This window comes from Xiphophorus maculatus, chromosome 23 (genome assembly GCF_002775205.1).
Source record: "Xiphophorus maculatus strain JP 163 A chromosome 23, X_maculatus-5.0-male, whole genome shotgun sequence".
NCBI classification, from domain to species: Eukaryota; Metazoa; Chordata; class Actinopteri; order Cyprinodontiformes; family Poeciliidae; genus Xiphophorus; species Xiphophorus maculatus.
Window position 1 is genome coordinate 5,036,612 of NC_036465.1, and position 26,218 is coordinate 5,062,829.

General features: G+C 37.1%; 1 protein-coding gene across 3 annotated transcripts; it reads right to left on the reverse strand.

Moving 5' to 3' along the window:
• Nucleotides 1-498: 498 nt before the first annotated feature.
• LOC102226935 (protein transport protein Sec24B) lies at nucleotides 499-25,524 on the reverse strand. Of its 3 annotated transcripts, none has more exons than XM_023328846.1 (24): nucleotides 25,234-25,524; nucleotides 21,848-22,519; nucleotides 21,202-21,363; nucleotides 18,613-18,744; nucleotides 14,105-14,188; nucleotides 12,890-13,053; nucleotides 12,639-12,823; nucleotides 12,459-12,561; nucleotides 11,884-12,010; nucleotides 11,690-11,799; nucleotides 11,426-11,538; nucleotides 10,561-10,679; nucleotides 9,597-9,652; nucleotides 9,295-9,501; nucleotides 7,932-8,055; nucleotides 7,234-7,392; nucleotides 6,975-7,148; nucleotides 6,770-6,880; nucleotides 5,950-6,125; nucleotides 4,377-4,514; nucleotides 4,042-4,146; nucleotides 3,655-3,747; nucleotides 3,067-3,170; nucleotides 499-1,358 (listed from the first exon to the last, which is right to left on the reverse strand). In XM_023328846.1, the coding sequence occupies exons 1-24, from the start codon at nucleotides 25,325-25,327 to the stop codon at nucleotides 1,244-1,246; spliced, it is 3,627 nt and encodes a 1,208-aa protein (XP_023184614.1). In that variant the 5' UTR covers nucleotides 25,328-25,524; the 3' UTR covers nucleotides 499-1,243. The 3 variants fall into 3 exon arrangements, with proteins under 3 accessions (XP_023184614.1, XP_023184613.1, XP_023184615.1); XM_023328845.1 differs by having other exon boundaries at nucleotides 21,202-21,369; XM_023328847.1 differs by lacking the exon at nucleotides 18,613-18,744 and having other exon boundaries at nucleotides 21,202-21,369.
• Nucleotides 25,525-26,218: the final 694 nt, after the last annotated feature.

The window sequence follows — 26,218 nt, forward strand, 5'->3', positions numbered from 1 at the left end:
TTCCCATTCAGAAACCATAGTCAGCAGCAGCTTATTTGAATTTAGAGGCTAAAAGTTGGAATTGTCTTTAAGCAAATTAAACTTTACTGCAACAAAGTTGATCTACAAAGCTAAATTAGAACAGAACAAATTGGCTCTAGGATTAAATATTTTGGTTTTACAGATTTTGTAAAGCAATTTCTGACTCAAAATACAAACATTGCTTAAAAATGTAGAGCTGGTTGTACACAAAAGATTAACAATATGCCAGGTGTAGCTATTAGATGCAATACTCAATGTAACAATTAACAGCTATACTTATTTAATTTCTGAATTGAATTAAGTTAAGCTAATTTCAAAAATTAGAAAAAGTAATTAAAGATCAGAAAGACTGATAAATTTAAGGAAACTCATGAGATGAGAAAGAAGACAATGGAAAACTGTTTTCTTTAGTCTGGGATCAACTTTAAGTAATTAAACCTAAATAAGTAATTTTAAAAACTACACATTAAGTCAACGTCTTTTTTTCTTTTTATTTAATAAGCTGGTTCATAAATTATCACACATAAAAGATTCTTTTCAGTAGTTACAAAGTGGATATCGATCTTAGCGCTTTCAAAAATAAAATCAATGAGAAGGAAATTGCAGACGGCTGGAAGATTATGGTGTTTGATGTATCCAACGTCCTCTCAGCGGACCAGGCGGACCAAAGCTTTAAGGAAAACTACACATCCAACCCAGTCATGTTCCCAAGATGGCCGTCGCTTAGCAGCAGACAAAACCAAGACATGCTGTTTGTATTTCTAAGCACATGCCAGATTCTTGTTCTATGTTCTCCAGTGTGTTCAAAACAGGGGAAAGGTAGAACACAGAGGGCGAGTTTCAGGATACATTTCAACCAAAGAAAAAAACAAAAATGAAAAAAATAGCACGGGCTACATGTGAGGCTCACAAAAACAAACTGAACTAAGGAAGTGGCATCTTCATGGCTCGACTTTGATTCCTCTTCTCTGGATTGAACCGGCTCAATCTTCACCCGGTTGCTCAATCAAATCCATATAACATCTTAAATCTTCTCTTTCTGACAAAACTTTTGATTCACAAACTTCCATGATGGATTTATTCACCGAGTCCGTCTGAAGAATGGAGAGGAAACCCATCTGGCTAAAACTGGCCTAGCACTAGTTCACACTCAACGAGGCCGGAGACCCCTTTCCCATCGGCTTGCGGAACGTCTCAACGTCTTTCTGGGCAATACGGGAGCCTACTTGGACATTTGCTGCTGAATGTGCTGCAGAAACTCGTGGTAGGATGACGCCGACTCAGACCGGTCCTCCACCAGGTGCTGGAACAAGGTGGCCTTCGCTGACGCGTCGTCTCTGCGAGAAAAAAAAATTAAAGATTGATTCACGCATATTCATACATACATACCAGAATTATTGGCATGCGTTGTTGCAATATTGTACAAAAAGGCTGAAATGAAAAATTTGCTAAATGTGGCAGTTTATCTGATTAACCATCAGAATAATTGCTAGATTATATTGATGATTAAGAATAATTATTCAATTAATTGATCATGAAAGTAATTGTTGGTTGCAGCACTACATTTTGTACAAAAAAACCCCAACAAAGTAACATATATCAGAATTATTGGCGTTCTGAATATTTACAATAAAATATTAATGAATTACTTATCAATTCACCCTTTAAAGCATTGGTCAGGGTGCTTTGAAACCTTTAATAGGTAATCATGACTTCCTACTTTGCTCTAGAATAGGTATGACATGAAACAGAGGCCCAATACCCAAATAATGATACAAAACATTTAATTAAATCCACAGAGAAATGATTCCCCAGACAGAAAACCAACGTTCATCCATGTGTGTTGAAGCTAAATCCTACAGAAAACCTCAGGTTAAAACACATAGATACATTTTGTTGTATAGTTCAACCTTTTCAAGTGTTATATGAGAGTGCAAATATTTCTGATACACATGATCAGAAATATAATCCATATAATGGGACATTTTTTCTGTCTGTATGGACTGGGAAATATTTTCCCCCTAAATTTATGCTGCAGCAATAAAAATCCTTCCTGATTTGATCACACAGTTCGTTATTCTTCTCTATTTTATTTGCTGGTATCTAAAGTAAAACATACTTTTGTTTCAAAAGAAGATCTGAGGTGCTTTGAGGTGGGTTTTAATGGGCCTCCATCTGTTTTTGACATTAATTTTAGGGAAATGAATGTCAGCTCTGCTGTCATTTCACATTACCACACAAGCAGCCATTGAAATACCACTCAGCCCATTCGTCCCGACATCAGTGGCGTAAACATGTGGTTGAGTAACAATGCCGCACCACAAGCAGCTTAGGAAATTGAAACAATGCGTTCCCAGTAGATGCCATTACCACGACTCCCAACCAGTGACCTCACTGTGTTTTTACTCTGGAAATAGTCTCCAGTTGACCTCAGACCCGTCTCTTCTACAAGAAACCGTCTCCACCCGGTTTCTGTTTGTCATTCTGTTGTTTCATCATAACAATAAAATGAGGCTGAACATTTCTAACCGAATCCAATTACAACAACTTTTACAACAAAGCTTCATTATCTATAGTTTTGGTTCATTTATTGCTCTGAATATGTTTTTTCATCAAATGACTTATGTTTTTGAGTCTGCATAGATTGATCAACCACCATATTAGTTGATGATTATTTCAATAATCGATTAATTATGATTAATCGTTTCAGTCCTACAATGGAAGGTGGTTCTATACAGTGTGTGGGTCACTTTTTAGAAACAAGATCTTTTCCTTCTACTTTCCAAACATGCATTAATTTTTGTGCATAATGGGATGAGGCTTGTGATTGTAACAAAAACTTTAAGACATTTGAGAGGTATGAATACTTTTGCACTTTGGTCAAGAGGTGATACAAAATACAGTTTGAAATAATTAAAAATAAAGCCAAATAAAAACACATTTAATGGAAAAAAAGTTTTTAATAAACACCCTCATCTATGGGGGGCGGACTGTTCAGAAAGTAGCATCAGGTAGAGAGTGGGATGTGAGTCCGGTTCTGCTTACTTGACGATGTGGATCGGAGAGCTGAACGCTCTGTTGTCCTGCAGCCAGTCGAGAAACGCTCGGACTCTTTCCGACAGAGGAGTCTGCAGCTCTGGAATGTGACTCTGAGCGTGACAGGGACAGAAAGAGGACAACCAAAACATCAGCCAACACTGTTCTTACTATGTTTCAGACAATGTGGATTCCCTCCGTCATCCAAGTTACACAATGGAGTCAACAGACACATTCCTGTGGATGGAAGTGCGGGTGTGTAGGTAGCGCTGGGAGTAATCGCTCCATTGTTACAGAAATAAAAAACGCAGCGCAAACAAGAGGCTGACATTTGTTGTTTATTCTGGGTGTTTCCATCACACCCACCATGCAGTGATGGTTGAACTTTCTAGGTAGTTTAAAACAAAATCTGAAAAGCTTCACCAGCTAATCTGTTTTGCTGTATGAGTTGTTTTATTTTACAAGGCAAACAGAAAAAAAGCAAATCAATCATTTTAGAGAAATGATGAATTGCACCAGTGAGCTGCAGAAAGAGTTCATGCGATGCTGATATTCTGCAGTTTTTGTGTGTATTTTGCTTGTCCAGCTCATACTGACCATGTTGGGGGGAATTGAAGCGTAGCTGGAGCAGCCCAGAACATCACAGATAAACGTTTCGTTGCAGCATTTGCTGATCCAGAGATAAAACACCTGGAGAGACAGGAGGTCATCGACAAAAATCAGAACTAATCATAACTAATGTGGAGCTGCAATTAACAGTTATTTAAGTTATTGATTAATCGGTTATTCTGATGATTAATCTGATAAAAAAAAACGGCACATTCTGCAGGCTTTATAAAATATGTGCAAGCAAGAAATGAGAAAATAAGGAAAACTAGAAAAGAAAAGCCAAAACTAGAGAACCTAACTAAATGTGAGGTGGTTGAAGATACAACTCAGAAGATGGATTCCCATTTGCTGTACAGAGAAACAACCTTTACTTACGTTGCCACAGTCCATGAGGAACGCTCCATCTCTGCTGAGCCTCTCAGCAGAAAGATGCAGCAGGTGAGGCTGAGGAACTACAGTATCATTCAGATGGAGCGCCCCCTGCAGGACACACAAAAAGGTTTCACTCAATGTAACAGAATACAGAGACTACAAGTCTACAATCATAATGACAAATGTATAAGATAAAGACTGACTTCTCTGAGTGAAAACATGTATTTAACAGTTTGTCAACTTTCCACTTTTTGTGTAGCAAACAACCTGAATCACGGGAATACAAATTTTTAAACATGGCAATATGTGAATATGTTTTAGTTAGTTAAACATCCCACTTGGTCAGACATGTTGTCCACCCGGTACAGGTCAGGATGAAGCATCCGCATCAGCTGTGGCAGCGGCTGCGTCTTGAACTCACACATGGCGAAGATGCGCTCATCGAGTCGCGTGCTCGTTCCTGTCCGCAGCGCTTTCTGGAACAAACCCGAAAATATCTTCAGCAATTCATTTCTCTGATGTTGGTAATGTTTAGGATTGATGGAAGGATGATTGGAGAGACGAGTGGAAAGTCGTCTGGATGGATGAACAGATGTGTGCATTTAACAAATGGATGGATGGAAAGACTGATTGAAAGATAGACAGCTGGATCAATGGATGTATTGAAGGATATTGGATTGATAGAGGGGCGTATTGAAAGATGGAGATATTCAATGGATAAATTGAAAAATTTGATAGATTCATCAAGGACTGGACTGACTGATGAAGGGGTTTGTCTGGTTTAAGTGGTGGATCCACAGATTACATATCTGTCATCATGGGTAAATTGATAGATTTATTGACAAAGGAGAAATAAAGACGTTTAATCAGCATCTTGTTGAACATTTTCATTTTGAAACATAATATGCTACCCATAGCAAAGGGAACAGACTTTTTGATATTTTTTATGACGATGCCGTATGTTTTCAGGCTTGTGTAGGAACCAAATCTGTTTATTATTTGCAAAATTCCCCTTTTTCTGTTTTTCTGAATTTCACTTTTTCTATTTTAACCATATTTATTAAAGCAAAAAGCATGTAATTATCGTGTGAATCAGGAGCCAAAAAAATCCAGATTTACTGTTTAGGTTCTACAGATTTAACAGAGCTGAATGATTTTACAAAAAGTGTTTAAAAGCATTTCCCCATAATTGTTTTAAAGAACTCAAAAATTATCTGCAAAACAAGCTTTTCACGTTTTATAAAAAAAATCTATCTTTAAATAATGCTCCAGAGTTGAACTACTTTTAATAATTGATTAATCTATCAATTATTTTGATGGTTAACCGAATAAAAATAATGGGACATTTTGCAGATTTGTCATTTAACCATTTAAATCAGTTATTTAATTTTTAAAGGTTTTGTTGGCTCTAGTGGCCTTTATTTGAAAGTAGTTTGACAGGAAACAAGGTAATCAGAGAGGGGGAAGAGATGCGGCAAATATCGCCAGGCTGAGAATCGAACCTGCGACCACCGCCACGAGGACTAAGGCCGCGATACGTGGATTGTGCTTTGCCCCTGCGTCACCCTAAATCAGTTTTTATAAAATATTAGAAATACATTAAAAGATGCAAATAAATAATTCAATTCATTTCTAAATAAGAAAAACATTTTCCTTTAGTCAATTTGAACCAGTGGAAGCTAAAACTGTGCCACTTTAGGAGTTCTGGTGAAAACATATTTACAAAGGTGTTTTTCTTCAATGCAAAATGTATATATTTTTGCTTAATTACTGCTCCAGTTATGTTTTTTTCAGCAAATTGCCTTTTCTGAGTCTGTATTTTCCAGTAAATAATTAATTGATTAGTAAATTTGGTGATGGTTACTTCAGTAATCAATTAATCGGATTAATCATTTCTGCTCTAACTCCCACCTGTTTAAGAAGAGCCAGGATGTAGAGGGGAAAAAGTCGCATGGCTGCAGGGACGACGACCCCAGACTGCTGCAGGTTCGACACGCTGCTTTTGTAGGCGCTCACAAAGTCCACAACGGCGTTCACCAGAGCATCACGAGCATCTGACAGGCTGGAAGATATCGATCGATCGATGGCTGGAACACACAGCAAAGATCAATTACAAAACTGGAGGGGAACAAACACCTGCAATAATGACTGATAACAGAGTTCGTAGAAAATTGCCACTGCAAAATTCGAGCAATTTCAAGTTTTCACACTATGGAGACAAAACATGCAAAACAGATTATATAATTTATTACTGTTATTAATAATGTCTTGTGATAGAATTCGAAATTCTACGACGAGACAATGTGAACTAAAATATAGCAAATTTTTGTGTTTCTAACAAATTTAACAAAAAATATTCCACAATTTCAATGACTTTGTTTAACTTCTAAAAAAAAAATAAGGCAATCTTTACTTCAGTTACACAAATGAAAAAGACACTGATCCATTAGAAATAATAAATATTCAAAAATAAAGTAAAAAATTTTCCTGCTAAGTTTTCTGGCATTTAGCAATTAGAAATAATTTTTGTAATTCTAACTGACCCTAAGCCAGAGAAGTTTAGTCTGATTTCATTTCAGGTAGTGAGAAAAAGAATTAAAGGTGTCTTTTTGTTAAGTGTATAAAATTACCTGGTTTTAACTGTAAATAACACTTTCCAAATTTAGGTTTTAATCAAGTATTAGACTGCACCTTATTATGTAAGTTAAAGTGGTAAAAGTTGTGAACTCACCCATGTTGGCTAGCAGACATGTGATAGCCTGAACATCAGCTCCGGCGTAAACATCGCTCAGCTGACTGACCACTGGTAGACACAGAGTGTGGACTCTGATCCGCCTTTTCCCTACACACCAACAAATTAGAAACATTACTTTTATTTCTATTATTTATTGTATAAGAGAATAATCAGTCTTTTCAGGTGCTGAATTTGGGTTTACCTTTACTGGACGTGTAGAGCAGAGCAGCCTGAAAACAGGCCAGAGACGAATCAGCAAGAGAGTCTTCGATGGACATCTGGACAGCGAAGGCAGAGTCTGGATTCACATTAGCCAGGGACAGCAGGTCGGTGGAACGCACAAAGAAGTTACCGTGGAACGTGTGGATGGATAAACCTGAAACCACATTATCCAGGTTTAAGAATGGCTTCAGAGGAACATCTGAAAATACAAAACGAGTGTCACATTTTGTTGAGGATACCTTTAGTGCATCGTATTCTCATGACGGCCTCGAATCCGACCTTCCTGGTGAGGTAGCGATCGAGGTCCCTTTGAAACTTCTCCAGCTGCGCCGGGTTGTGGATGCAATGAAAGGAGGGGTAGTAAAAGACGCTGCCCGCCGAGTACTTGGAGACACATGCTGAAAAAAATTATATATTTTTAGGCTTCGAATGTGAAAAGGATTGATTTAAAAAAATAATAAAACTCAAAACATTCTTATAATAAGGGGACTTATTATGCAAAATTCACATTTTCTACTTTCATTTGAGTTTCCACGTCTGTAAATAAAAGAAAACACCCAGCTGCTTATTTGGCAATAAGTTAATGTTTTTTGGTGTCTGGAAGATGAGTCATTTCAAAAACCTCAGGAATGTAATGTCGCATACCAGCAGGCACAGCCTGTTACCTAGCAACCCCAAGAGAACTCCGCCCATCACCGAGCAACCCAAGTGGAGCTTGAGCATGTTTGGTCAGCTGTGTGCGCTGTACAAAGGCTTTGGGATCAATAAAGTACTCCTGAATTTAAATTGAGTTTGAATTTTTGAAAAAATGATCAAGAATAAAAATAAATTGGTTGAACAGATCTGGAGGAACATTTGAATTTCTTTATAATTGGAAATCCAAAAGCTTTTATCCTATAGAAGAATGAGAACCCAGAAGTTTCAAGCCGGTTCTTACCCAGTGATGAAAGGTCGGCGTACTGTGAGCTGAGCAGGAACAGATCCACTCCAATCTGCTGCCCTGAGCAGTCCAGCGCAAGCTTCTTATAGAAATCTGTGGCAGGACCCAGGTGCTGTGCTCCCTGAAGAGTTATCAGTCAAATGTAAAACAAAAAGAGAGAACAATTTGAGAACATTTCCAAAAAGTAGATTATCAATAATTAATTTAGTTTTTCCATTTGCGATTTTTAGAAACCCAAATTCAGAACCTAAGACAGCAACGTGATGCCAAACGTAACTGAAAATATAAATATTACCCATACTGATAATATTATGCTACTTCGTACAATTCTGCAGGTTTCAGCAACTTAAATTTTAAATCTGTATCACAACAGAAATGTACAAAATAAAATTTACCATTTTATATATCATTAGCGCCATGTTTCTTTTGGCACAAAATGCACAAATATTCAACTGATGATGAATTTATAGTTTCCCATGATAGACCCAAAAAAGCTAATTAGCCAGCAAGGGTATGTTAGCAGCAAGTTGGTGGTAGCCTCAACTGGCTCAAGTTACAGAACTCAACGAAGACATCTGCACGCAACTCAAATATTTGATAGAAAGTCCCACGATGAAAAATAAACAAATAAGATTAAAAAGTCCTGTCATGAGAAAATTTAAGACATACAGTGAACTTATTTTAGGCCAACTAACATTGTTTTCAATGAATTTTAAATACAGGAAATTCCTTTTAGATACAGGAATTTAAGACTGTCTGTAGTTAAGGCTAGGCTAAATTAATCACAATAAATAAAAATTTGAAATAAGATTTCTAATTTTGCTTAACAGAAACACGCCAATTTTAGGAAAAAAGAAGTTTTTTGATCAAAAGCTTTGTCGCTAGGATGAGGTTTCACATTTTTTGCATCCCAAACCGGATGTTGCCACAGCGCAAACCACGAAGAAGACAACGACAGGAAGCAGCTGTTGTATCGTGACGCATGATACAACAGCTTTTTTAATGATTTATTCACATGCTTTTAATTGCGACTGTTATTTAATGGAAACTGCCAAATTGTTGCTTTTACATTAGCGTAATACTGACGTAGTTTTGCACACATTTGTAATGGAAGGACAAAGCCATTTTTGGACATGAAAAATGTTTTCAGCCAAAACTGACAGGATCCAAACTCTATGGTGAAGTCTCCAGCCACACTTGAAGTGCTAACTAATAAACAGCTTCATAAGTAGATTAACGCAGCCTTCATTAAGGTCATTCAGTTGTTTCTTAGCACTTCAAATCTTGTCAGTCTCTACGGCATCAGATCCTTTGGTTCCAGAAACGTTTCCAAACTCTTCCATAATCAAAATCTATGAACCTTGGTGCTGGAACGCTGGTTCGGATCCTCTCTTGACTGCAGCTTCCCTGCTCCCAGAGTCGGAAGTTGAGTCTGGAACAGCGTGACGCGACCGCCGGTCGGCGACATGAGCTTGAAGGCGGCCTGTAAGGCGGGACCGAGAGCGCTGTGCGTCTCTCTGCTCTGGCTGAACATGGCCGGCAGCGACGTCAACAGCTCCTTCACAAGCTGAGGAAGGAAGATCAATTTTAAAATCCTCACACATGGCGTGAACATTAGTCAAAATGTTCATATGTTTTATGCCACTGCTAGAAGGCAAGTACCTCTTTACTCTCCTTTAGATTCACCATCAGACTGTCATGTGACGGTATAAAAACATCTGCAAAAACAGTTATAGTGACATTAAAAGCAAAGAGTTTTACTATTATTTCTCACAAAATAGCATCTGGAAATGTTAAAACTTCTCCTTAAATCAAATCTTGGATCTCAAATTCCTCTTTCCAGGAGAAGTTGGCTGGTAGTAATTTAGCTTTTACCTCAAACTGCATGATAGAATTTAAATTCCAGAAAAGGGGTTATTTTTCTTTCTGTCCATAAAAAAATGTCCAGATATCTAAAATAAATTTAAATACTTTAAACAGATAGAATAACAGAAAAACATTAAAGATTAATCATAAAAATGGATGTAAAATGGGTGAAAATTGCTTCAAAACAATAAACAAGTCAGAAAAATGCAGACCAATTACCTTGTTAGAAGCCATTAGCCCCACCCAGGTAATTTTATAAAAGATCAAAAAAATAATAATTTCTGATCTGCTGCAACATAGGATTTAAATATTCTTAAATAAAAAAATTTTCTAAAAATCCTGAATTATTTTTTAAAAATCTGATTATTTTAACATGTGATGAATACACTTTGATCCAATTATTTAATTCAGAATTTTATAAAAGTATTGAAAAATGTATACATTTATTTATAACATAAACTTATATATAATTAAGTAAATTCTTTTAATTTAAATAAAATATTTAATCTATGTATTTACAATTTTAATTAAATTGTTACATAGCATATAATAACTTATTTAAGTATTAAAGTATGGAACATTTGATCTTTATTAACTTAATTCACTAAATTCAACACACATTTTTCTCATCAAGTCAAATAAAAACATTACCAATCTTTTAGAAATAAACTATTATTTGCAGTAATTACACAAAACCAACCAGCGGTTAAAACAGAGTTTCTCCACGGTTTTTTTTTCTAATGGGAGTGAAGAGACGTACCGTCGATGTCCGACACCACCAGCATCTGTGGCTGAGACAGTCCCTCCTGGAGGTTGTAAAAATGGACGGTGTTGTCAAAGGTAAGGAAACCCACCTTGGTGCGCGCGTCTCCGGGCAACCTGAAACGCAAAACAAGCATCTGTCAGTGATCGTTTAGGCGGGAAAACGTCAACAAAACAAATGTTCAGGAAAAAACCTCCAATATGAGCTTTCTATGGTAAGGGTGCATTCACACCAGCCATGTTTAATCCGCTTTAGTTGAACTCTGGTTTGTTTGGGGAGGAGTAAATACATAATTAAACTCTGATGTGGGCCAAAAACCAAAATTTTAGTTTGGTCTCGGTTCAGTTGAAGTGAACTTGAATGCATATGTGAACGCCTAGCAGAATGGAAACCGCTTCAAAAGCAGAAAGTAGACTAAAGGGAAATCTGGGTAAATAAAACCAAAATAAAAGTGCTAGATAGAGCTAACAAGCTGGAGAAATGACTCATTATCTTCAACTAAAGACAAAAGAGTACACTTTTGTGTACAAAAACATTCCTGTTTATATTTTGTGAAAAAGGAAGTTGTCTTCTTGAGAGGTTTTTGTGTCGTTTCCTTCAGTGATTCTTGATGCAGCGCCACCACTGGCAAGGAAGGGAACAAGTTTTGGTTCATTTGACTCAGTGCAGTGTAAAAGCAAACTACACCAGCTGAAAATGTAACAAATGTTGCTATTTTTATCTCCAAATGAACAAGAATGTACCAGACTATGAAGTGGGAGAACACCTCAATGTAATGTTTTTTAAAAGACCACAAAAATAACCTGAGTCAAAGGAAAATGCAGTTTTCAAACTATGATTTCATTTAGTTGTCCAAACTCACTTGTCCAGGTTCTCCAGAAGTGATTCACAGAAGTACTTCAGGTATCCTGCCTCCAAGGCATTGTGAGACACGTCGAGCACAAACAGGTAGACTGCCGGCTGTGGGGGTCGCAGCTGACACCAGAGACAAAGACAGAAAGTAAGGTGTCGCGTCAAATGCTTAGATCCTTCTGTGTTTTCAATGTTATTTAAAGAAAAATACAACACCTCCCTCTAGTGGACAAGCAACCACATTGCAACAACAGGAAGTTGTGGAGAATTTTACCATATAGTCTGAGGAAGCGATGAACTCCACCGTTGAGTTTTGGACCTCTGGTCTCTTGTGAGGCTCTCCATATGATCTCGTTACCGGGTTGTACATAAACTCATCTGGAACTAAACAAAACATTTTTAAAAAGTCTTAGATTTTAATCAAATTATATAAAAGGATGAAGAAATCAGTACTTAAAAGTTTCCTACCATCGTTGACTCGATAACAGAGGTTACACTTCCACCTGCGCTGGTCCAGGAAGGTGACGAACGGGTTGATGTACGTCCGACACGAGCGACACCGCACTATTGTGTTGGATGTGATCACTGGTAGTTGCTGCAGAGAGGAGCAGAGAAAGAGTTAAACTCAAGTTCTAGCCTCTCAACTTGTTTTCTCCATTTTGAATCTTTTAGGAAAACAGTCCCTGATTTCTGCATGAGCAGGCGACCAAAACAGGCTTTTATTTCCACGTCCAATGGAACGTGGATGAATGCATACGGTTCTTAGACCCATTTATTTGTTTCAGGCAAAAGAAGCATTTTTCCAAATCAGTTTCTTTCACTATAAAACTTTAACAAAAACTGCAGGTGTGTGTCTGTATCTGGTGAATTTTTGATTAAAATGTGTTTGGTTTTCATTCAGTATGTAGAAAATCCAGTAAGAGTTGCAATACTTCATAATAAAATAAAAAGTAAAAAGTTAATTTTCTCAAAAAAGTTACTCTGGTAAATGTAACTGAGTAAATGTAACTAATTACTTCCCAGCTCAGAGTAAGAGCGGCTACCTGTAAATCTCTGAAGGGGTGAAGGAGGAGGCCCAGAGGGAGGCGGGCCTTGTTGAGTAGCGCCTGGGTTTGAGGGATGCTCGTCAAGGTGCACCTGAATGTTCTGGAGAGCAGAGGAACAGAAAATCAGGATCATAAGAAGAAAAAGTGTTGCACGACGAAGGCGTGTGACCAACTTACTGTGGGCTGCAGTTGACCTTCTTCAGATCGGGGCTGAGGTTCGGCTCAGGAGCCTCCAAGGGCCTGGAAGGGAGCAGGTTCCTCTCCTGCAGCAGGTTGACTGGCCTCAGGGCCTCCATCTCCAGCTCTGGGACGCCGCTCAACCCACCCAGAGCTGCAGAGAGCTGGGACAGGTTGGGGAAAGGCTGCAGAAGAAGAAATGGTTAGGAAAAAAAAAAGTTTCTTTCTGCACAGCAGTTCTGTTCTGTTACCTGGGAGTACTGCTGGTAACCCGGCTGACTGTACACGCTGTGGGACGGGGAAGCATCAGGGCGGGAAGCCGGTCCGTGCTGATAGGCCGTCTGCATGCCATGGTAACCAAAGCTACCAAAGGGCGGAGCCTGATTGGTCATGTTGTTGGAGGGCGGCATGGAATCTGTGCAAAAGACATTTCAGCATCGATATCACCATTAAAACAGGAACGTTTCAGTGTTTTGGGATTTTACTTTAACTATGCCACTTTAGGAAGCTGGGATGTTTAATTTAAAAAGTGTACGGTGTAAATCATTCAATCTGCTCCTTCACAACTACTTAACATTAGGGCTGCTGTAAACAACTTTTTTATTAATCAAGTAATCTGTCAATTATTCGATAAAGTAATCGAATAAAATAAAATATTGATGACCACTGTCATAACAGCAGTATTAACTCAAGTCAAGTTCATTTTTAAAGTGTATTTCAGCAAAAAGGAAATTCGAAGTGCATCATAAAACTACACAAAGCCATCAATTATGAAACAAGCAGTAAACATTACATTTTGTCAAATGTTAAACATGTTGATCAATGTTTAACTTACTATTAATCAAAGGCAGTTCTAAACAGGTGAGGAACTAAGAGTTTCAGCTGTTTTGTAGTTTTCTGTAAGTTTATTCCAATATCAGTTTGTTTAATGTCATTAATAAACATTGGCCTAAATTTTCATATCTGTGCCTCCCTAATAAGCTTAGAAAGTTAACCTGTAGTCAACATGGACAAAAATTATACAAAAATCTGAAATTCTATTTAATAATCATAATAAATTGTGTATTCTCCAATTTTCAGTTTTACGTATTCATCTCATTCATATTTCGCTAATGTTGGGGAAAAAACACAATCTCTTATTTGCGATATTTCCATTAAACAAGAAATTATCTTTGTTCACAAAGTAAATCCTTAAAAAACACGCTGCACCATCATTATCCTACAACTTTCTGTCATCTTCTTGCTGGTTGTTGATCATGTGACTCGTTTGATGCAAAAAAAATGTTTCCATTCCAGTTTTGTGAAATAATAAAATAATTTTAATGCAGCTGAAAAACCACTTCACTCTAGCACAAAAACACGTTTTGTTCTACATTGGTGTGTTTTGATTGAGCAAACTTATTTTCACAATTCCAAGTTGTGTAATTTTAAAGTCAATGGGAATGCAGTTTGTGGTGATGAGGTACCTGGATAGCTGCCGCCTTCGAGGGAATCATAGTTGTTGGGAACTGGAGAGGCGCTGCCGGTACTGGAGGAGGAAGTGTCGCCGCCTGTGAGAGACAAAAAAAAACAGGCAGGAAGGATTTAAACATTTATATAAATATTACCCAGGAGGGACCAAGAATACTGGGTTGAAAGAGAACAAAGAAACAACAAACACGGTTAAAACAAGACATTAAATCCATGTTGAGAGAACATTAAAGAAGAGCTTCAAGTGTCAGTAGTAGGTAGAGGCATATAAAAATCAGTCAATAGGAAGCAAAAGTACAAAATCAAAGAAATCAAAGTGTGGATTTTTGTTTGGTGAATGCAATACTTTAACTCCCTCGGGCCTCTGAGAAACAGAATGAGAAGAGCCAGAGGAGCAGCTTGAAGCAAACATGAAAGCCTGTCTTTAAGTCCTGAAGGACTCGTTATGCTGATGTTGTTTTGTGGGAAGCAGAGGCTTCAGAGGATTGGAAAAATGTAAAGTAGAGAGAGACAGAAACAGAGGTTTTTACCAGCACCAGAACCTTCTGAGCAGAACTGTACCACACTCAGAAGCCCAAGTTAATCAATTTAAGGTGCTAAAAAAGGCTAATAAATACGTAACTGAAAAATAACCTATACAACATTCAGGGTTAAACCACTTTTTATGGTTTAATCTTCTTAAAAAACAGAAAAATAATAATCCGCAGCAAGTTTGACTCATCATAGACAAACTCTGCCTAGTGAACGCAGACGAGAGTTTCTGATTGGCTTGTATAAAAATCACAATTGGATGCCGATTTTTGACAGAAGAATGAAAATCAAACTCGATTTGCATTGTTATTTTACAGAAAAGCTTTACACTGATCATTTAAATGTATTTAGAATAAGTGGTGTCATTTAATTTTTTCATAGTGTTATTTTTTGTGTGTTTCTGGGAAGACTTGGGAACTTTTCTGAATCCTGTTATTCGTTTCTGGATGTGAACTGAACTTGTTTCTGTGTTGTAGAATGTCTTCGGATTATGTTTTTGTGAGCTGGTACTAAATTAATTTAGCTGAATTAAAGTAATTAGATGAAACATGGAAGTGGATTAGACATCCACTCCAGACATCCAGGGCTTTTTATGCAGTTTGTAGTGATGATGAAGTCATTTTTCTGGATGAACAAACAGAAAAGTCAGACATGGACAATAAAGTTCTTAATCTGATCAAATTTTAGTCATGAGCCTTATTCTAATCTTTAATCAAGTTAATTGAAGGGTTTGTAAGTAATTATTTGCATTTTAATTGAAAAGCCTACAGTAAACATTTTTAATCAAACATTTTTGTTGAACAAAATTATTGAACAAATAAGACATATGAGCTCAACAACAAATATGTTTATTGTTTTTAATCTGTTATTCAGGCTATTCAGCCATTAGATTGGTGCAAAGTGCTGCTATGTCCATTCAGCTGTTTGCGAATGTCGCTTGTGCATCAGTCCTCTGGCTACAAATACGCAAGCTTCACATTAGGGCAAAGTGTGAAACTTTGTCTCTAAAAATAGTATGTTGCTTCAGATAAACAAAAACACAGTTTTACAGTGTGCAAAATATATTATTAAATTAACAAATCTGCTCCTGATGGCACTGTTCAAACACTTATAGTAAAATGTTCGTGATTTAAAGAATTCGTGATGTAGAGGAAGCAAGTGTATATGTTTTTTCATAATTTAATATTGTTCAGCAAGCTAAATATTAAATATTTGAATATTTTGCCAAAAGTAAAACAAACTGAGCCTACCTTATTTACCAGGAATTATAACTGTAAATTTCCTTTTTTTTGTCCTCCACTTTAATATTTATAGAGGACAAAATGCTCAAACAATTTTATTGAGTGCAAACAGAGTACACACGTTTCCCCAACGCATGTCCAACTCTGGGCAGGATTTCCATAAGGATTAGGTGGACAGAATATTTGAATGAAGCCATTAATCCATGTGGGTCAAAGGGAGAGATCAGCAGCAAACCAACACACAGCAGGCCTGAAGCTGGGAGCTCATTGGACAGAACCAGATCCAATTATCTAGCAGTAAATCTGAGCAGCAGACGCCGGGATTATGAGCTCTGAGAGAGGCGGACAGCTAAGTATTCTCAGAGACACTTGTTACACCTTTTCCTACAACGCTCAGCTCAGTGAGAAATCTCTTCTCATGTAGCAAGACTTTACATCAGTCTGGTTCCATCACAGATTAATCATGATAAAAACACTTTTCAAAGTGTTTGATGTGCTTCTAAAAGTCACACTAATATTATCTAGTCAGTGCTGAGAAGAAAAGGAAGATTCACAGAATCTGAAATGCAGGAAGCAACATGTGCTAAAGCAACAGACTAATAAAAGAAAAATGATATATATTTTTCAAAGTATACAGATTTTGCAAAGAAAGAAACACTGGATTTGGTTTTTAACATGCAAATATGGAAAAAAAATCTGAAGTTAAATCAAGGAAATCCACATTAGTTTCTTTACATTGCAAACTCAATCTACAATGTATTTTGGTAGGATTTTATGATCAACAGGAAATAATGCAATATTATAAAGAGGGAGGTTAGTAATAGAGATTTTTTTCTGAAAGGTATTGTGCACATCTGGATTTTTTGGATGTTTCAGCAGCTTTACAAAAAAAAGCTGTTGTAGAAAAAAAAATTTACTTGCGTCATTATTTTAGGAAGGCAATTATTATTATTTTTTACCTTGGCCTCTAAGACTCAATGTTTGAACAACTTTAGAGAAGTTAATTTTCTAACCAAGGGTTCGTAGAAACATTTATGAATGGATTTTATTTTATTTTACAAACTCTAAAACTATTTTAGCAAGCAAAACAAAAAGAATATAAGATTATTTTTATATATTTCGTACCAACTTTGTACAAAACAAGTTGTCTAAACTCCCTCAAAATAAGGACTAAAATTATTTTCTCTATAATTTAGCACAAAACAACAATTTCAATGTTTTCTGCTGAGAGCTGTTTTAAAATAAAAAAAATATTATAATTGTGTAAACAACAGATTTATATGGCAGAATATTTTCCAATCTGTCTAGCTTAATTTAGAGAGATAAACTGATGTTTTGCACAAAGATACAAAGCGTGTTGCACCGAGAGGATCTGAGGAAATCATACGGGACAAACAGTAAGCTAAAACAAGCCAAGCTTTTTATTAAGGGACATGCTAATGCCTGCTACCCAGACTCTCCAGTGAGGAACAAGACAGTCAGTAAACAAGCTGAGAGAGAGGCTATATTTAAACACATGTTAACCTCTGGCTGATAAAGCTAGAGAGGAGTTGCTACAGGCAGAACACCAGGAAGACTGACTAACAGCACCATTTACATCCCTAACATGCACAAATTAGGGAATACAACATTATTTCTTAAATGTAATAGGTTGGTACTGATTTTAGGTTTTGCAATCTAGCGGATTTCAGATTAAATATTATATAAACAGGAATATATATATATAAAAGTAAGAGATTCCCAAATCAAATATTGAGAAAATCATTAATAATCTAGGTCAACTCAAGCACAAGAATAAAAATGTGACACTTTCTTATTCCTTTTAATGCAAATACACGACATTATGGAAATTACAGAAAAACTATTGACTTACTTCTAGCACAAGTTAATTGTTTGCATTTCAAATCCAAATACATAAATGACATTTGAGCATGAATGGAAAACATTAAAATGAAGGATTGCTGTAGCAGCAGCGGCATTTAAACCGCGTTTCCAGTGAACCATGAATGATGCAAAACACTGTTAGTTCAGAGGTCAACTGTTGCCTATAAGCTGTAAACATTCTGCATACATAATGCAAAATGATGCAGCTCATGCCTAAAGCTCACTGAAAACACTAATGGACTAAATAATTCGTTTTCCAGTGCGTCTTAGGGATTATCACTTCAGAAGATCTGGGCTAAACATATTTACAGAATTCTTTTCTATATCTTAAATGCAAAATGTAGATTTTTTTTTTTTACAATTTTGGCTTAATTCCTGTTCTGAGTGTGTTGTTCTTTCAACAAAAAACCTTTTTAAAGTCTGTACTCCACTTAACAATTGATTACTAAATTAGTTGACAATTATTACAATAAATGATTCATTATGATTAATTGTTTTACCCAACCTAAATCTTTACATCCCAACAGCATCAAAATGACAGATTTTAATTTTTTTGTGATCTTTCTAAAAGGAAAAACAAGACAAACAACAGAAAGGTTATATTTCAAAGAATACATCTGCATAAAGTATGAGAACTGTTGATTTAGACGAAGAAAGAGGGATCTGATTAGGCAGTAAATTGATTAAAGAGGATTTGCTTGAATAAGATAATTTACTCAACAGGAACAGAACCGTGTACAGGACAGGACATTTCAGGGAATGGTGATGCTTAAAGGAGCTGATGGGGATGAAAAAAGCAGAAACAGGCGGGAGAGGGGTGAAGTTTGGAGGTAAAAGCTAAAGCAGACCTGCTTCCTCATCCTCATCCTCCTCCTCCTCATCATCATCAGTGCTGGATGACGAGGGGGCTGCAGCTGCGCCTGAGGTGGTGGCAGAGGCTGAGCTAGCTCCACTATTAGCAACATATCCGTACTGCAGGCCTGTTGGAAGGGGGATTGGGAGAGGATCATCAGAAAACTATCAGGACTGAGCGACTAACAGCACAGTGGCTCGGAGTGTGTGTGTGTGTGTAATGTTTATGAAAACAATCTGCATTTCCCCTCAGTCTGTTTTCCTTCAGTATGGAACAAAACTGCTTTTACCTTTAGAAGAACATTCATTGTTGTTTTTTTCCTAAATAATATTATCTAAGAACTTTTAAAACAAACAGTAGTCGACCTTTTTTGCTTATATATCTAGGGCTGAACAATACAGCTGAAAATCTTAACAGAGTAAAAGCGTTTCACATCAGTCGATATTCATAATTATTAGTTTATTTGCTTTAAATATCTGAAATAATTTGAAACTTGTGGTGTGGGATTTTCTGCTTTATCCACAGTTTTCGCTCCATGGCGTTGCTTTTTTATTTTTAAGCAGTAATAAGGGACAGTGAAACATTCAACTGCTGCTGCAGCAGTTAATCTACAGGTTGTTGCTAGGTAACCAGAGCGTGAGTTGCTAGGTAACCAATGAATGAGCAAGTTTGTTGATTCCACAGTTGTTGTTTTTTGCCCCACATCCCCCAGAATGCTGTGCTGTTAAGGATCGGAGTTCGGTGAATAGTCTATATATTGAATATTCTATCTGATATATTATGTATTGATAATGATCACGTGTCTATTGGAATATACTGTACATTGCTATTGATTTATTGTCCAGCCCAACAAAACCAGAGTTAACAGAACGGCAAAATGACAATTAAAAGAATGAGGTCCTCCCCAATTATGAGGCAAAATACAATTCAAATATCACAGATGATAAACATGTATTCATTTTCTTTATATATCACAAGCAAGAGGAAAACGTCATGAGCTCCCATGTATTCCTTATTCTTTTATCCAATTTTCTTTTCTAAGGTTGACAGTTTGAATCAGAAGAAAACAATTATCTAAAACAGACAAATAATGTGGAACCAAGCTAACATTAAGCATAAAGAACGGCCCAGACATCAGTGTTGGGGGGGGAAAAAATCATATGAAGTTGACAGGAAACCTGGCAAATTAAATGAAGAGTGGGCAAATATGCAGTCAAAAGTATATCAAATATTAAAAACCAGAACTCAATTTGATATCCAAGTACCTGATTGTACACACATTGTATTACTGAAACAAACTGAAATGTTTGTGCCAATAAACAGCCCTCTTTCTAAAGTCTGAGGCTGTGCAGGTGGGGTTTCAGAAACTAAAAAAGAAAATACAAGTGCAACTGGTGCAGGTTTTCTGCTGTACTACTCATAGTATCAGCAGAGAAAATTATGGATCAGACATAAATAAACTAGCAGCACATTTCTGACCCTAAAGATTTGCATCGAGGCTCAGACACCTGCACATCTGAAAGCGTTTGGTGTGCACAGTAGATTACATGTGTGCTGAACTAAAAGTGCAGCTGTGATCATCTAAACCAGCGGTGTCAAACGCTTTTTCGTTTTGGGCCAAATGAAGATCACGAGTACTCTTAAAGAGCCGGTTGTGCCAGAATCTATTGATAAAACCTGTTCACAAACTGTTAAAATATCAATGAATTCTTAAGATTAAATAATATTATTGAACATCTTTTCAGTCCCTCCAGGATTTTGCAATATTTTTTTGTGCAATTTTTGCAATAAAAAGTGTTAGTGGCACTAATTTGGAAATATTTGCACTTGTTTATGATGGTAAATTTGACTTTTTATTACTCGCTGTATAGATCATGGACTATAATGTGACATCAATTAGGGTTGAGGCAGCTGTTTAGTACAAGTACAATGTTTTTAACAATTTTTTAGAAAAATCTGCAATAAACTCCCAATAATTAGCTAAGAAAAGTGCTGGGATTTGTTGATTTTGCGTGAATTTCCACAATAATTCTCAAGAAACTGGAGGGATGATTGACATAATTTTGCAGTAAACAGACAATAACTGCAATAATTTGATTGATAACATTATATTTAAGCACCTTTAGCATGTAGTCTAGAATCTAGAAGGCCACACAAAAAACCTACAGCGGGCCGGATTTGGCCCACGGGCCTTGAGTTTGACACATGTGATAAACCTTTCACAACCCTTCCACATTGGCTTAACGCAGGTTTCACTGTCAGAGCTAAGCTAAAAGAAACAAAACAAAAACGCTAGTCTCTGTGACTTTAAAATAAAGTCTCAGATTTTTTTATACAGATCAGAAAATCTTGATTTTTAACAAATTAAATCTTCAAAACACCAAAAACCTGATTAATCGATTTATTGCTCAGGTCTAAAAGAAAATAAAGAAATGATACGATGCGTAATTCTGTCTGTGAGCAAAAGATCTTCAAACACAAACATGCATCTTGTTTGTGAAGCTCCATTTTTGCACTTTTGTAAATAAACAGGCAGACGTCTACCCTTTTTCTATATAAAACAGAAAAAGAAGCATTTATTTACCTTGGTGGCGGCTTGGGGAGGAATGGACTGAAGTGGAGGGGGTTCCTGAGGGCGGGCGGTCTCCATCCGCACCTCCGCTGCTTTGTGTCACCCCACTGTAGGAGTTGTAGTTGTGAGGGGCCTGATTGTTTTGGTCATAGTGTTGGTGGATGTTGTTTTGGACTGCAGCTTATCAAAGAAAAACAAAGAATCTGGTTATAGGATGACTAATCTAAGACAGAACCATTAAAGTTTGGAAACTAGAATTAGTTAAGAATCAGAAATTGGCAAGACACGATCTGTCAGTTAATTGAGTGGGTTTGGCAACAACTGACCAATCAGCGGTCACAATTTGATCCAAAGTGAAACGCCCTTAACCTGGAGGAACTGAACCCGCTTTACCTGCAACAAATTTGTTGCGGTCAAAGAGATTTGGTGAAAAAAATTAAATAAATCTGAAAAATCGTAAATGTTCACATGCAATTAGAGATCATAAGGAAAACCAAAAGCTTTAGCATTGTGCCATGTTATTTAATAAACAAAAAATAAATATTAAAGCTCAGTATGTAACCCTTATAAAAAATTTGTTTTTTCCACATTGCCATGGCGTCATGTCAATTGGCGAAGAAAAACAACAACAACCTACATGATGGAACTTTCTCCCTACCTGTGCTTCCTTTGCCATTCACTGTCGCTGCTGTTTGATGCCCCGTGCCGTACCCCGGCTGCACAGCCGTCGAGGCTGGAGGCAGGGCGCTGAACTGATGCAAGGGCGCGCCCATCTGGGTGGACATGACTCCAGGTGTGGAGGTGTTGGAGGAAGTGTGGGGGACATAGTGGCTGCTCGCTGGGCCAGATGGGTATGAAACATTTGGGTAGACAGGAATGCCAGCTGGCGACGAAACCAAACTAGGATGATGCTGCTGCTGCTGATGGTGATGATGATGATGGCGGGGCTGTGCTGGAGACGCTCTGTATGATTGTTGACCATAGTAGGGCCCGGAAGTGGTGTAGAGTGCTTGCTGCTGCTGGAAAGCCTGTTGGTTGAACTGGGCATTTGAAGGTGGAGGTGCTAAAGATGGGAGGGTGGCATATGGCTGAGAGGGAGGCGGAGCAGAGTATGGAGACAGTGCTACTTGATGCTGAGGGAGTTGTGTTTGCTGCTGCTGCTGTTGGTGGTTGTTTTGGTAGTAGTTCTGACTGTGGGCACTGCTTGCGATTGATGCTTTGCTGGGAGCGGAAGTGGCATGGCTGGGGATGGAGAGGTAGCTCTGCTGTGGAGGCGGGACGCCATAGTAACCTGCAGGAGGGTACATGGATGGGTGGGTTGGTAGTGGACCTGTAGAGAAAAAGAACAGATGTCAAAACAAGGCGGTCTACCTTTCAGGCCTGAAATCTGAATGAGCCTTCAGAGCCACATAAAGACAGTTCCAAAGTCAGCCTTTTATCACCTGAAGAACATTTCTAGGATTAAATGACTAATGACTCACTAAAACCGGGAGAATATAGCAGTTCTAAAGTCCTTACACTGGCTCCTTGTAGCTCAAAGAACAGACTTTAAAATACTGTTCTTAGTTTATAAATCACTGAATGGTTTAGCACCATAGTACATAAAAAACTATTGTATCAACCTTTCAGACCACTGAGGTCTACTTTGCATCCCCAGAACCAGAACTAAACATGAAAAAGCAGCATTCAGCTTCCACACACTTCTCAACTTCCATAAAACAGCAAAACTGCTGAAACACTGAGTGTCTTTAAATAAATATTAAAAATCCACTTGTTTGGAGTCGCTTTTAATTTATATTAAGTAGAACATTGAGTAGCATATTTTATGTGTATTTCGATTATGGCGTTTGACAAAATGTAATGTTTATTGCTTGTTTTATAATTGATGACTGTATGATGTTTTTTATGATGTAAAGCACCTTGTTACTGAAATGTGCTATACAACTACCTTCAGATGTCGTTGTGTATATAAACAGATTAAAAACTCCCATAATTACATAGAATACCCTTCAAGTAAACATTTAAATTGTCAATCAAATTGAGGTGTCAAGTGCAGCACTAGCCATGTTCAGCTTCTTCCTGTTGCCATAAGTTTCCAAATTTTCTTTCATTTTCATATTATTTTTTAATATTGTCCTAATGAAAATATACTGTATTGGAGCATATATTATAACTTTATTCTTTCTGCTCCTTTTCATTCATTATTTACTTAGTTGTTACATGAACTTTTCATATTTATTATTGAATGAATGGAATACAAAAATAAAATGAAGACAAATGAGAAAATCTGTGTTTTTATTTGATCATTTTTAGGGATTTTAATATTTTAAAGCATTTAGCATCAAGCCACTTTTAATCATGTTATGTTTATATTTTTGTGTTATGGCAAGTTTTGAGTTTGGCAGGAAAATTGATTCATCTCACTGTAACTAAGCTACCTAATGGCATCAATAAATTTGATTGATTAATTTGAAATACAGCTATTTAAAAATCAACTTCTGCGATAAGACCTACTTTTATAAAACTACACTATTTTTAGTCTCTAAACAGGAATAATATGTTTTCACAACTGTTACAGCAGAATAAAGACTGGAGAGATTATACAGCATCAGGTTACCAGCAGTGCAACTACCACAGAGAGGAAGAAAGCTCAAATTGATGATTTATTTCTGAATAACCCTGAGGAAAGCCCCGAATCCCACAAGAGATGTTGGTAGCCTTTCTGTTGGTTTGCAGGTTCTCGAGTGAGAGTACTCTCACATCCCTCGGCATCATGGTACCTCAGCTAGACTACAGCAGACAGGAACGCTCTCCAACTGACATCCCAAGTGAACAAACATAAAATCAAATCACCTGGACTCAGGTTGCAGCACTTGGAAGCGCCTCAAGAAACAACCAGACTGCACGCATCAGTACCACCAGGTAGATATTACGAAGCCTGCTGCACACCAACAAATCTGATCTAAACACTAAATTCAATTATACTTAAAACTGCAACTATAATTTACAATAATTACAGCACTCTGCATTTATATATCATGTGTATAGCCGTGATTTATACTCTCATTTCAAATCCCATCTATATTTACAGTGTTCACAACAGGCTAATGTAAAACTATAAACTTGCTCAATCATATACAGAAAGGTACGTTGTTACACAAACGTTTATAAACAGACATATTTTTGAACAGTATCGCTGTTTCTCTTGCACAGATCTTTCACCATCTGTCAAGGTTTTATCTTACATAATGCCCTCTAAGATTTAATACTTTACCTATTTTTTGGTCCTTAATACTTTATCTTTGTTATTTGTAGAACTTCAAACCTAATGACACTATAGTCTTGTGGGTAGCAGAGTTTATTATTTTATCAGAAAAAGGAATACAAAAATCAATTGGACTCAAAAGTATCAAACTTTCTTTATCTTTCATATTTGCAATAAAAGATGAAGCCATAAAGTTAAAGTACATACAATCCTAGGGATTAGGTAGGAAAACTTTAAATGATAATAATCTGTAAACACCGCACAGCGACTGACCTGTAAAATTAGTTAAAGTTTTACCTCATTTTCTTATATCTGCTAAACATTTATACATATTCAACGTATTCAACACTCAGGATTTGTCGCATTTTAAATACGCGCTCATCAGACAACATAAAAATACATGTAAAAGCTAGTCGTACCTGCAATTTGAAATTAATAGTTGTTTTCGGGACTTTTGCTATTAAGAGTGAAATGATTGCGCACAATCTGTCTCACTTGCTAACACTTGGCTAACTTCAACCCCGTTATCTCCATTGGACTGCATTAGCTTCGAGTTAGCAGGTCTTAGCATTTAGCTTTACCGCGAGATTGAATCATCACTTCTCACAAATAAAAAAAAGGGCTTCCTCTTTTAAATCAAATTAAATCCATTCAAAGTAACAGTGGCGAAATAAAAGGCATAACGAAGAAACAGAAGGCAGAGTACAAACAACAAGCCTCCACGGCGCTAACATGCTAACACCAGTAGGCTGGCTAAGCGCATCCTCCCGGCCTGTTACCGTTCTGACAGGGGGGCGCAGCTCCACCGTTCGGCGTTGGGTTCTGGTTGAATCCCGCAGAACTGTCGAGGTTTGTGAACCCCGACGCAGACATCGCGCGGTCCTCCCGTTCTCACGTCCGGAAACACAAGAGTGAGTAAACACACATGAGCGTCTGTGTCCCGAAGCCTGGGTACCCCCCACCCGCCACAGAAGCGGGAGCCGCTGATGGTCGATGAAGACCCGGGCAGCAAAGCCAGGGAGGTACGTTCAACTAGTGAGGATGCTTAGGGGCTTAGATGACACCTGCTAGCGTTCATGTCACTCCCTCTGCTGGATTTTCTATGCAAGTGTTTATTTATTCACATAACAGGTTGGGGATTCATTCACTGATCATGTTTAATAAAATATTTAAACATAATAGCGTTAAAATATCCACGAAATTAGACCATGTTAGCAACTTTTTTTCATGTACAATGTGCCATGAATTTTTAATTTCTATTTGCTTAACAAATACTTTCATAAGTCTTGATATGCAAATTGATTTCCAGGAAAAAAGGAGTTTCAAATAACCAGCTGGTGCGCCTCTCAACATAAGAGGTGCACCAGCTGGTGCCCAGCTGTCCAGATTTTTTTTTGTCTAAATCTGGACCAAAAAAAGGAAGCACATGTCAGATGTCACTGAAATGCTTTTGAATTATTTTGGGGTTTTTGCATTATTACTGGGCCACAGTTCTTCTGCGTTATTATAATTTTTGATAAACAGTTGCAACATTAAAACATATTAAAATACATTTTCATTGATTTAATGGATGTAATTCTTGTGGCTGCTGAAGCTGTTCTGATAGTTACAGAAATTGTAAGTCTGAGAACATAATTAAAATGAAAGGTTTAAAACAAATCTGTTTTGTAAATAATGGACCTTTCCTCTGCTTTTTGAGTTTTCGTTAAATACTGAAACAGAAATATTTGTAGCTTTTGCATTTTATATGAATAGTCATAACTT

Bases quoted from the DNA above. Each gene is read 5' to 3' on its own strand.
- LOC102226935 (XM_023328845.1), bottom strand. From the start codon at position 25,327: ATGTCTGCGTCGGGGTTCACAAACCTCGACAGTTCTGCGGGATTCAAC. The intron at 14,189-18,612 runs GTCTGCTTTAGC...TGTCTCTCACAG, and splicing joins GGATGAGGATGAGGAAGCAG to GCGGCGACACTTCCTCCTCC. The intron at 11,800-11,883 runs GTAGGAAACTTT...TGTTTTGTTTAG, and splicing joins CTGTTATCGAGTCAACGATG to TTCCAGATGAGTTTATGTAC.